This window comes from Chaetura pelagica, unplaced genomic scaffold, assembly GCF_000747805.2.
Source record: "Chaetura pelagica isolate M959 unplaced genomic scaffold, ChaPel_1.0 scaffold79, whole genome shotgun sequence".
Taxonomy (NCBI): Eukaryota; Metazoa; Chordata; class Aves; order Apodiformes; family Apodidae; genus Chaetura; species Chaetura pelagica.
Window position 1 is genome coordinate 6589562 of NW_009969339.1, and position 13518 is coordinate 6603079.

General features: G+C 40.8%; 1 protein-coding gene across 1 annotated transcript in view; it reads left to right on the forward strand.

Annotated features, from left to right (window-relative positions):
• LOC104396093 (transmembrane protein 178B-like) overlaps positions 1–11546 on the forward strand; it is a gene marked incomplete at its 3' end in the record, with an annotated part of 66361 nt that extends 54815 nt beyond the window's left edge. Inside the window, exon 2 of the mRNA XM_010005876.1 lies at positions 11433–11546. Within this exon, the coding sequence (XP_010004178.1) occupies positions 11433–11546 (114 nt within the window). The remainder of the gene's footprint in view (positions 1–11432) is intronic.
• Between the last annotated feature and the right edge of the window lie 1972 nt (positions 11547–13518).

Here is a 13518-nt window from a genome sequence, read left to right on the forward strand (position 1 = left end):
TATACACACTTTATAATTTAGTAATTTGCTAGTAAACATTCTCAAGGTTTATTTCAAGGTAGTTGTTTAGTAGCTTTTGTCTATTAGGCTGTGTGATCTGAATTGATATTCAGTTGGTAGAGTTTATGGGGCAAGAGACATTATGAACTTGCAGGGGAAAATTGGCTCACTTAGGGATGATTTGGTCTGTTAGCTTTACACTCTACACACATTTACTAACTGCATGGTACCTTTTGTGTGGGAAGTGCTTGAAAATGCCTTTCTTCAACCATGCTACCCTGTGAGTTGTTTGTAATAATTAGAATGGGAACAGCCTAAAAAAATGCTAGTGAATCTTAGGGAACTTGGAGATAAGGATATACTTACTAAGAAAGGAATCTTTCTACCAAAGACAGAATATGTCCAAAGTCATCTGCTTGCATAGTTTTAAAGTCTCAATAGAGTCCTTGATGGATGGATATAACCTCTTTTATCAGGAAAGGAGGTTACAAACTCAGTGTACAGTAGATTGAGAGAACAGTTTATGAATCTAGAAGGATGAACATATTATGGTCTTATCCATGCTGTTGTCTTTTCATGGCAGGGGGGGGTTGAAATCCAGTCTTGCTGAAAAGCTGATACTGGATTCCTTTCTCACTTATTTCTTTGCCAGGCTAGTTGCCTGCTGGTATTTTTTCTTTTGGAACTGCAATACTTTCACATCTTGTGGTTTCTTACACTTACCTTGTGTTTAAAATGTGAAGAATGGGATCCATGCTAATGGTGTTGTACTTCTTAACATTTAAGGTAAGCCAATTCATGTTTTACATGTAAGCATATGAGTTAGCAAACAACATCTTAAGGTTAGTATATAAACAAAATGCATTTTGCCTATGGGTAAGTCTTTAAGATGGGGCGAAAATGCGGTTACTCTTCTAAAAATTGGTCTCTTTGGTTTGATTCCCATGACTCCTGCCAAGAACTTCATCCTTCTCAGATCTCCTTTTTCTTCACCACAATTTATGTTCGAATGAAAATTGTGAAACTTGCACCCCATTCCAAGCTCAGCTGGAGGAAAAAAACCTACATGAAAACTATGTCATGTAGATGTGTTGTATAGCCCACATAACTTCTCTTCATTTAAGTGACGTTCTTAAGAGACTGTTGTAGGTGCTGAATGAGCCTGAGTCTGTAAATGGGACCTGTTGGGAGATTAGTCTGTGTTAGGTCTTGCCTCAAATTTTCTAATGTGGGGTGAAAAGCATCTGAATGATTATTTGTCATGTGATTTCTGCTGTTTAAACATGAAGCTGAAGTGCTACAAGAAAGCTAAGTGCTTTCTCCAGCTCAGCAATTTGTGGAGGTAGCTGTAAATTAGCAACATGGAGGCACAGAGAAGGGCGTATGTTCCTCTCACTTTGAGAGGAGGAGTAAATGTGTATAGAAAGGCAGATTTACACTGTAAAGCAGCATATAAAATGGCTTTCTAAGATATAGAGATAAGCATCCTTAAACTTCACTGCATGTCCTCAGCAGAATTAGTGGTATCAGTGGACCCGTCCTTATTTTCTTCTTGGCAATCTGGGACCCTGCTTGCCAGATATCTCTTTCAAATAGTCTTCCATGCTGGTTGAATCAATACCAGGTTTCATGAGAGTATCTTACTATGAGAATCAGAAGACATACGCTCATATAAAAGAACCCTATCTGTGGCATAGCCTTTGCTATGTTTTTTCTTTGGCTGGACAGCAATGCTGAGATAATGTTTTGTTCCATGAGCTATTGGGTCATCAGTGAGTTTTTACTTGTAATTGCTGTCTCAGTGACTTTTTATTGATTTAATTTCTGCCTCCAAACAAGTAGGTACAAATATTTTTCAGCCCTTTTAACCTCTTTAACTTTTCATTTGTGCTTGACTTCCCTCTCCCCTGTGGCCAGCCCAATGCAAATAGGTGGACAAAAAGATTAATAGAAGCAAGGGGATGCCTTCCTCCTCTCAAGTGCCCTGTGGCTTTGAGACTATTATTCATAGCTGAAGTAAAAGTGTTTCATAACCATCCCCTTGCTCCAGCTTCCTTGCCAGCCCCCTTTCCTTGGTCCTTGGAGAGAAAGTGTGAGCTCATCACTTTCCAATGCAAATTCAGCTTTTGGTCTCATACTTAGATTCTTTTCTTCTCATGGGTGGAATATTTATCATCTTCCAGCTGGTTGCTTTAAGCAATTCGTTATTTGCTGGGATATCCATAGAGCATGTGGGGAACAGGCCTAGCAAAAGCTGTCTAGGCACTTTCTTTTTCCTCTACTTGGAAAACGTTGCTGTCTGCTTAGGTCATGCATACATATCTCTACTTTGATTCACACAGTGGCCAAAAAGGAAGTTTAGGTATTTCAGTGTAAAAATAGTAGTTGAAATGGAAATGTAGGTGTGTTAGGCTGAAATAGTTGGAAGAATCTGTGTGGTATCTGGTCACCTCACAGCCTGCGCATGTCAAAGCTGGGGTATGTCTAGAGATTCGTGGATTGCTTATGTTTCCTGTACACTTTGTATCTGATCTTTTTTTTCCATACCTCTAGATATCTAATGGATCAATAATGAAAGTGAGCTGGCAGGTTTTCATCCCAGACGACCAGGGAAGAATGGGAATGGCATACTGTCATCCCCATTATTACCCTGTTTCTGTATGGATAGTACAGTATAGTACAGTATGTTGGATCCTTTCAACTACCCTTCCCTCCCCCACCCCCTTATAATTTCAGTGGTCTTTTACAAGATTTCTTAACCAGCTGAGCATTGTCTAACAAGTTTTACTAAGATAGAGGTCCTGAGAGAATCTTTATTTGGAAATTATTTGAGATTAACTGTAAAAGAAAAAAACTCTTGCCCACTTTCCTAATGAAAATCTTTAAGCTGTACACTCTGTCAATGTATTTGCTGGGTATGTGCCATTTCAGGGATGAAGTATTATTTTATTAACATCTCAGTCTTTTTGTGGCTGCTAGCTTGGTGAACACAGGCAAGCTTTTCCTTCAGGTAAAACAGGATGTTATATTCTGCATATGTTTCACTAAGTTCTCTTTTCATTGCCTGCCTGTGTTTGTTAGAAAGGCTGGTGTGATGACCATAGCACTTCTCCCACTACTTTAGGAGAGAAGGAATTGCAGCTTTACAGAATGTGATTGCAGATCTATGCTTATTGCTGTGGTACTGGTCATGCCATGGTGTCTGCTCTGTATGCTTCCTCAGCCTTGGAGATGAACCATGCAGGTGGATAAGGCAGCATTCATAGAGCTATGGACACCCACAGCTGAACTGCCTATGGTAATCCTTACTAGGGTAATTCTAACTGCATAGATTAGACCTGTAAGTAGTGCGGTGCAACGGAGGTGGCAGATGAAATTGCTAAACCTCTATCCATCGTATTTGGAAAGTCGTGGGAGTCCAGTGAAATTCTGGCTAACTGGAAAAGAGGAAACATAACCCCTATTTTTAAAAAGGGAAAAAAGAAAGATCCAGGGACCTGCCTGCCAAGCCTACAAGCTTCACCTCTATGGAAGTCAAGATTATGGAGCAGATCCTCCTGTAAACTGTGCTAAGGCACACAGAAAATAAGGACGTAATTGGTGACAGCCAACATGGCTGACAAATTTGGTAGCCTTCTATAACAGTTACAATGCTGGTGGATGAACGAAGAGCAACCAATGTCATCTACCTGGATTTGTGCAAAGCATTTGACACTGTCCTGCACAACAACTTTGTCTCTAAATTAGAGAGACGTGGACTTGACAGACCACTTGGTGGATAAGGAATTGGCTGGATGGTCACGCTCAAAGTTGTTGTTGATGGCTTGATGTCCAGGTGGAGCCCAGTGATTAGTGATGTTCTTCAGGGGTTGGTAGTGGAACTGGTGCTGTTTAACATCTTTGTCAATGACATGGACAGTGGTATTGAGTTCACGCTCAGCAAGTTTGCCAATGACACCAAGCTGTGTGGTGAGGTTGACCTGCTGGAGTGAAAGGATGTCATCCAGAGAGACCTTGACAGGCTTGAAGTAGCCTTGTGCAAACTGCATGAAGTTCACTAAGGCCAAGTGCAAGGCCCTGCACGTACATTAGGTCATTTTTTAAAGTGCACTCCTGATATATGCTAAGTGTTACCATAGACACATTTGTTGTTTCTCTCACTATGTGACCCTTGGGTGTGTCTGTGAATATTGAAGAGGACTGTATCACATCCCTTGTCTCTGAAGAATATATGAGTACATGTAAAAGGTTGAGTAGAAGCTGATAGTGCATCTCTACCTGCTTCCAGAGGTGGCAGCTAGGGGCTAGCAACTTAGTCTTAACCCAGAAGACACAACCTCCAACCCATCAACTGAAAGGAGGCATGAGCCCACAAGAAGAAACAACCAGTACCAGGAGTTGTTCCATTTTTTCGTAGGACAAGCAGCAACAAGACCTACTGGCAGACTAAGCTGAACTTCTGATCAGGATGATGCCAGAGCCAGCCAGGAAGAAATACAATCTAAAGTTCTAAAAATTTGGCCCATGCTGCAGCTGAAAAATCTATCTTGAGCTCCACTAATTAGAACATTGCCATCTATTTATGCACAAGTTAATGAATATTCATCAGACATGTTGATTAAGATGATGATATTTGCATATTCTTCCTAGATTTTTAGACCTTTACCCTTAGGTGTTCTAGTATTCAAGGTATAAATGTGGCACCAAGGGAAATTCTGATTAGGTATTAGTGGAAAAAATTCATAATGAAGGTGGTCAGATGTTGGAACAGGTGCTCAAAGATGTTGTGCACCTCCATTCTTGGAGGTGTTTAAAACTTGACTAGATAATGCCCTGAGCAATGTGATCTATCTTTGTATTTGATTTTAACTTTGAAGTTGTTCCCTCTTTGAGCAGGAGATTGGGCTGGTTGACATCTAGAGGACCCTTCTAACAGAAATGATTCTACAATTAACGCAGAAGAGTAACGTTCCTACATTTTTGGCATTAATACATTTAATAGATGGGTGCAAATCTGTAACCAGTACTTTCATGGTTAGTATTACTGCAGCGGCAATGAAATAATCCTGTTAAGTGTGTTGCATTACTTCATTAAGAAGGTAGTTACTCATCAGGAGTTCATTAACTAGTCAGCATATCTGACTGCAGTTTGCATAACAGCTGGTTAAGGTAATGCCTAATTTCTCCATCTATCTTTGTCTAGGGTTTACTTTGACCAGTTAATGTGTGCTGAAACTGCAACAACAGCCTTGGTTGTGTTAAGGTACCTCCAGATGAGTCCTGATGATTAATATTAAATGATTTAGGAGACTAAGAGCACCACATACAGCTGAGGACAGTAATTCTTAAGTTGGACTTGTCTCAATAGCCAGGGCTGGTTTGGAGGATGTGTAAAATGCTAGCACAATTAAATGAAGAAATTTTCCAGGGGAGACAAGACTTTTAACACTGAACATTAACATATGTATACATATGCATATATATATATATATGCTACATGCAATTGTCTTGTGTAACGTGATCCTAGCCCTAAGTATGGTTATAGTCACTGAAAACCTTAACTGAAATGTTATGCTAAGAAAAAACTATAAACTCTCTCTGCTCTACAAATTTTCTCAAGATAATGTGAAACAATTAGAGGCTAAACGACCTATCTACATCTTTTGTCAGCTTGGGATGGATATACTCACCCAATGAGGAAAAAGCAACCAAGCCATGGGGTTAAGGCAATGCCTCATACAGAAGGCAGTTTCTCATAATGAATAGCAAATATATGTAGTGAGTGCAGTTTGCAAAGCCAGAGGCTAAGGTTGCTTTTAGTAGGAAATGTTTGTGTAGTAATTCTCAAACAGATTTTTAAAAATTAAAGCTAGTACAAAGGGTGAATTCTGTGGAATAAATTGCTTCCAAAGAACAGTTCATCCAGAGGTATCTACAACACAGAAGGAGAAGCTGCCTGGAGGTAACGAAGGCTCAGTCTTTTCAGGGAAACTCATCATGTCAAAAGCCTTGGCAGGAAACATAATAAAACAAATATTAGCTGTATAGATGGAGCCTTCTTGTAAATCAACATACAAACTACAAGAGAAGAATGGATACCACCTGGTTTCAAATCTGTGTTACAGAAGGGAAGATGACTGCAATGTCAGTGCTGGTTTGTTGTGTAGTCTGGAATGGCCTTGTCATAGTTCATCCAGAGTGAGTGAGGTCCTGGCTCCCTGCATCTGTCTGAGATTCCCAATTGCTCTTACCCAAGAATTTCTGCAAAGAATTTGAGTGGGAGAAATTCTTGTGTGGCTGTGAGAATTCCAGCTACCAAAAGTAACCTGTTCACAGGCACTGGGCTGATCTGTACCTGAACCTTGCAGATGATTCCACAACCTGAAGCCCTGAAAGTTGTGGTGAAAAATGTGAAATCTTGTAGCTCTCATTGGCAAGAGGGGAATATAGTCAGATAACTTGTGTAAGCAACTCTTCTGTGTGCTATCTTGGGCTGGAGCCAAAGTAACATTATTGACACTTGCCTAACTGCTCTCACAGATTACTAGTTTTATAAGAGATGATCTGAAGGAGTACTTTCTCTTGCCAGCTGTCAGATGAGTTGGTCTGCAATATGCAGAAGACTAAGCTATATGATCACAGTCACAGTATAAATTCCTGAAACTTGACAACCAGCTTTGCAAAAGTTGAGCTGACCTCACAGGGCAAATGCCTCTGGGCATTTCTGAGATCCAAATTTTAGGACTGATGTGGCTGATACCCTGGTGGTATTTTGAATTTTCATTCTGTTTCTTAAATTAATCATGGGTAAAGACCCTTTCAAAGTGCTCTAAGAAATAGCTGAAATATTTTTATGTTTAAAGAGGAGAGATGAGGGGTGGGGGGAGGAAATGGGAAGGAGCTTAGCAATGAAGAAAGACACTGGTCCAAAAGCTCTGAAAAAATGCTGTTTATCCACCAGACAAGTACAGTTTGTATACCAGCAGTATGACCTTCCTTTTAATTGATTTTAGCCCTGATCAACCTGGAGTGGGAGAATGGTTCACTCACCTCCTGTATTACCAAATTGTTCGGGGCCTCTACTGGGGTAGTGTTTACAGCTCTATTAATGTAGGGGGAGCCGAGTTTAACTAGCAGCTGAGTTAACATCAGGATATTGGGATAGTTTTGAAAATAGAGTAGAATCAAGTCACACAGCATTTTCAGCTGATATTCCTGCTATAGCATAGTTGAAGGATTTTCCTTCAAATGAAGTGAAGATGATGAATTATATAATAAGGTGATAATACAAAGTATTGTTCAATGGGTATGGGAGGGGAATTGAGTAGGTAAGTGGATCAGTAAGAAGAGCAGCATGTGCGATGCCATGAATACTCAGCTGCTCTGGATGAAGCTATCTCTAGTTTTCTTATCTCAATTTTACTTGGCATCTCAACTTGACTTGAATAGGGAATTGCCAACCACAGAGTTGCAGCTACCAAATTGCTTTGAAGCACTTGTGCTTATGTGAGGATGGTACGGTAGTTTTGCTTTGCATCTTTCCAGTTTCATCTTCCTGCTGATCTCTTTCCTAACCCTCTAGTTGAAAGATGTCAGCCACTTTTATTTAGGATTTTCAGCAAACATTTTCCTTTGATCAGAGGAACATGGATTATACTGCATACATCAGTGGAGCAGCTTTGTAGTTGTTTCATGTTTCTTGTGGCCAGCTATGGCAACTGCATAGGTGAAAAAACTCGCTCACTGGTTTGTTCTATAAATACCGTTCCCAGTGATTTGAGCAAAGTGCAGAGCCCATCTGCAGTTGCATTTGGTTTTTCTAAATTAGGACTGAAGCCTGGAGAAGCTCCACAAATTGCGGTCACCCTACTGAGGGGAAGTATGGAAGAGAAAGTGTTATTTTTATTTTTTTTTTTTCTTACTCTTGCTCCCCCTCCCACCCCAAAGACTGGTATGAGCATCTGAAGGTAAGGATTTATTAGGGTTTTTCTGTAGAAGACTTTCCAGGAGAGCAGTAGTTCTCATCCTTGCTTCAGTCACTACCTCTGCTCTCACCGAGACCTCTAGGAATTGGATGTTTGGGGGTCCTGAAATGAGTTATCTTATTTGTGGGACAAGTAGGGAAACATAATGAAATATGAAGTTGTCACTGCTATAAACTAATTTACCTAATTTTTATTAACATGCCAAGGCAAATGAAAGCTGTTTTCTAAGTTTCAGAAGCTAATTCTTACCTCTAGCTAGGTATGAGTTGCATTAACTCAGCAAATGGTCCATGTTTAAATGCCAAGCAACCACAAAGCTTGTCAGTTTGGGCCATGAAAAGCCATGGGATTCCCAGTAAGATCCTGCCTGCCTCTCCTGTCTGCCATGGCCATGGGGATGAAGATGGCTGCATGCTGTCTCCAGTGGTTGCTGCTTTCTAGAGTCTGAAGTAACTGAAGTGCTGGAAGCTAATAAAGGACATCTCTGAAACACTCTGAACCTCATTCTGAGTGTATTAAACTCAACATTTGCAGGCGAGTTTAATAGCCTAAAGGCAGGAGGGCCTATTAGCTCACATGGGCTGACCTCTAGTATATCACAGACCATTACATTTTACCCTTTTATCCCTTTATTGAGCCCAGTAACTTGGATTAGACTGAAGTATTTTAAGCCCTGTAACAAAAAATGAATTAGGCTTACCCATTCTGCAAGTGATCATAAGCCTAACGCTTCAGAGAAGGATGAAAATCCAGCACAGCAGCACTTCATCTGTCTGACGTGGGATTCTGTTTCCTCATGTGAGACAAATGGTGGGGACAATTCCCAGGTACTAGTGAGATTTTTGTACTTTGCTCAGCCTTGAGTGCATGCAGTGGCTAGCCCTGGTATTTCGGAGACAAGCAGAGAAAGAGGAAGAACTTGTCTTGCAATGTGCACTGAAAAGCACTATATGTTCTGTTCCTACAAACTTTTGGTTGCAGTCATGATGTTTATAGGCTAATAGCATGTTATTTAGAGGCGTGAACAGAGTTGGAATACATTGCATGGCTGGAAAGGAGATCATCATGGAATTTACCATTCAAATCTGTTTGTACTTTGGCTACCATTGAACCATTGCCACTGCAACTGTGCTCTTAGGTCTAGACAGTCTTTAAACATGTACTTAAGTCTCATTAGCAATGGAGATGTACGTATAAGCCCAAAACTATGTATATGGTTAAGTGATGACCTGAATTCAGACCATAATCTCTTTCTGCTTTAGGCTTTGATGTTACAAGACAGTGAGCAGCTCACTGTGTTACAAGTAACACTGTTTGCAGCAAGAATAAAATTTTGATGGATATTACTAGAAATTAACATCTTTGGTGTAAGAGGAAATGCTTTCTGCTAATCACTTCAGGAAGTTACAGCAAACGAAACAGTATTGTTTTTTTCTTCCTTCCTTTTGTATGCTTTTATTTAGAATCTTGGCTCTATGTCCTTCTCTGCTGGTCTATAAAAATCTTTTCTCTGGGCAGGTGTTGGATAACTTAAAGATAACTTGTACAACTAGGCATTTGACATCATCTTGCCAATGCTTCTGATCCATGAAAGCAGCTGAAAAAGGGGGATAGAAAAACCTATGAGAAAGCAGGGATGTGATTTGAGGCTTTTTTAAAGCTCTTTCCATAGTAGCTGTCTTTAAACATACTATTCTTGGTTTGAAACTTTAATTCTGGGCATACGTTTGGTGCCCAGATGGTGCAGACTCACACAGAAGCCCATCACGCTGTCAGGGCAGGCGGATACATATGTAAATATTTTGCCTTTTTCCCCTATAATATTTGTCTTTGTCTAATCTAATTGCTGTCAAAGGCAGAATGTGGAGAATGCTCAAGAGGAGCAAACAATGGGGACCTTATATGTTTGTATTGCACTAACTTTGGAATATGCTAGTAGACTGCAATATAACTAATAGTTTTGTTTTGTTCTTATTCACACTGTGAATTCATAGTATATTATCTAAGTTCATACCAAGTAATATTTCACAACCTGAGGTAGAAACCTGTATTTCTAGTGGCATAAAAGCATATTTAACCCTTTGGAGCTGTCGATATAAGGCAGCCTGCCTTGAAAGGCTCTGCCTTTTCAGTTCAGGCTGACAGTGTCTTCTACCTGTCTCTTGGTGTATAGAGCTCTTTATTATTTATATAATTCATTGCTTCATTTAATTTCTGCTACTGAGTGCCTGTCTTCATGTATTTTTAATACATAAAAGCATTTCCAGTATAGCTGCTTCTATGACCAGTGGTAGCTGGTAGTGAACAGTGTGGCCAACCACATTAAGAATGCCTATTTTGTTATTAAAGGCTTGATCCAAAATACCATAGTATGAATAGAAAAATCACTATGAGGTTTGCATCTGACTACTTAATTAGTGAGGTCTAAGAAAGCCGGCATTAGCTGAGGATGATGGCAAAACGGAGGTAGGAAACCTTACTTACTGTTTTTCATTACTGCAAGAATGGTGACACCATCACAAGATTCTGATCAGATGTGAAATTTGGCTAGGCTATAATTCATGGAAAGCATCTGGCTCTGCCAGACCCATTCCTCTAAGGACACTAACTGCACAGAGAAAGATGCCAGGAGATCAGGGCCTGGAGTTGTGATTGTTGTCGAGGAAGGAAAGTGGCTATAAAAGGAGACTGTAATAATATGACCAGAAGACAAACAGAAATAGCATGTGGTGCTTTTTCTTGTAGAACATAGATGAAATCCTGACCAGAGGGGAAAAACATCACCCATTTCAGCCATTTGTGTTGCCATCTGAGGCTCACTGTTCAGGGGTGCCAATAAATTCTGTTTCTGAGCCTGCTGTGAAAGTGTCTGGGTGCCTTCAAGAGACATACCAAAGCCTTTCATGTGTGCTTCTACTTGTCTTGCTTCTTGGCTGTGGGGTCAAAGGGGGTCAGGAAAATTGTTCATTATCTCTATGTATTATTTTTCCTCTGCTGGTTTTTATTACTGAAGGAAAGATCAAAGATGTTTGCTTTGTGTATCTCCTGAAATATAGGAATGGAGACATGTTACTGCAGGATAAGTCAAGATATGAATTAAGTTTCTCCTCGATAAATGCCAGTATGCCTGGTGCTAGCTCATGATTCAGAAAAAATAAATGAAACAAGGGGTGATTTGCTATGTATATGTATCTGATGGTGAAAGCAGACACTGGCAACTACTGCAGCGCCTTTGCTGTGTCATAAGTTTAGATGTGAGCTTACTCTACAGGTAGCTTCTGCCTGTCATGGGCCGAAGATAGCCTTGGTTATCACAGCGGACTGATAGGAGGGGTTGCTTTGTTCCTAGCCTTTGCTTTTGGTTGTCAAGCCAATCTGGTTTACAGCTGGAAGGATATGCTACATTCATTTAACAGCACTCTCTTTTCTGCATTTTGCCCTTCCCAGGATCAATTGAGCGGTGCACGTACATCAAGTACCACTACTCCTCAGCTACCATTCCCAAGAACCTCACCTACAACATCACCAAGACAATCCGCCAGGATGAGTGGCATGCCTTGCGTAAGTGTTGCTGGCTTTCTTCTCTGTTCGCCTCGTGTGCAGACTAAGGGAGGTACTCACTGATAAATGAGAACAGAGTCTTTGACTGACAACCTGCTCAGAGCCCTCTTCCCACATACAGTTTGTCTTTCTAGCAGACTGATCGATTTGCTCTTAGGACTTACATCTCTGTTTCTGCTGCTGACTAGAAATTCTGCTGAGGCATGAAACAGCAGTGGTGGGGAAGACATTCATATACAGAGATTAATATTGAGTTAAATACAAAAATGGATAACAAAATCAATGCTCTGTTTTTTTAATTCAGTAGAATACTCTGTACGTGAGCTCTTTCTCATGCAGTTCATACTGCTGCTGAGTTTCCTGCTTCCAGCAGAATTCATTGCTGGCTCTTATTGTAGAATATGTCCTCCTGCCTGCAACTCCTGGTTGAGTGTGGCATCACTCTCCTTTGAAGATCTTGAAAGAGAAATGCTGCACCCTTTGAGGCACAGGGAAGGAGCTTAGCCCTTAGTGATAATTGTAGCCAGTGGTCACCAGTTTGTGACATTGCTGAAGCAAAAAAGATCTGACAGGGATGGCCTTGAGATGTATTGGTTGGTTGTAAAGCTTTTCTCCTCAGCTTGGAGGTGGAAAAGGGTTTTCACTAGTAAATTGGAAGAGGCAGGATTTTACAAGGAAGGATGCCATTGCAACTTACTCTTGTTACTACATAGTCATGAGGACTGGTAAAAGTCCTGAGCTCTTCTGTCTCAGAAGAAGTTAACAGCTCCTTCAAGAGGCAGAGATTGAGGGATACTGATTACAACTGAAAAACATTGACAGCTGGTAGTGAGCAGCTGCTGTCCACACCATCTCGCTTGGAGAAATGTGTAAGACCTCTGGTGTTCAGAGGGCTTTTTGTCCGTTTCACTCCTGCATTATGTAGCTGTTCCTTTGGTCACTTTAAGCCCTAGGGTGGAGAAGGTGTAAAGATGCAGCCTATTTCCTGGTAGCCTATTTCCTATTTCCTTGGTATGGCCAGGCCTGGCTTGAGAATCATTTGTGCTGTAGGCTTCCCTGCTCAAATCTGGTAAAGCATTAAGTAAGTTCTAGAGGGTCTTGCTAAACTCCTAGTGTTTTTTGGAAATGTGTTGGTGTGTGAAAAAATATGTATTTTTATTTTGACATGATGATGAAAAGGAACATTGAACTCATGCCTCTCAAAGTTGTAAAAGGCTGGTCTTGCCAAGTACTATGCTGTGCTCATTTGTCCTTGAAATCAGAAAATCAGATGGGTTTGGGCCCTTCAGGTTTTCTGCTACAACCTGTCACCTATCCTGGTGTCAGTTTTATGTTAATATTGCTCATCTGTGGGCAAAAAGAAATACACCCTCCCACCCAAGACATCTTCTGTTAGAGTTCATGGGGCAGTAGGAAGGGTCTTTGGTTTGTGCTTTTGTTTGTGTATGTAGGCTTTTGCCTACACTGTGAGCAACAATGACTTTTCTGCAGCCATCCCCTGAGAATCTCTCTATTTAACGTAGGAATTATTGTCCAAAAGAAATTTTCCTTTATCTCAGCAACAGCTCAAGTAAAAGGTTATTCTGAAGCTGTGTTTGCATTTCCCTCTCCCCAGCTAAAATATCATTGCTAATATACCTGGCCACTTCAGATGCTTGGTGAGTGCATCCTTTGGTGGGATCAGCAGGTTCCTGAGCTTGGTGTGTTGGCAGCTGATGGGAGCCTTCAGCAGGGCACTTGGTAGTCTCCAAAGTGGCAGTCTAGACACTGTGGTCACGCATTTACATATCTGATTTGGTCTGAGGCACTTTCAGGGTGTGGCTGCTTATTCCCTCCATAGGAAGGGTACACTGTGTGGGTGTGCATGCATACTTCTGACCCAGATTTTCTTGCTAGTTCATGAGTCAGGTAAGTGTAGGCAGACATTGATAGAACTGAAGTTGCAATATCCCTATTCCCAGACAGGGAAAGA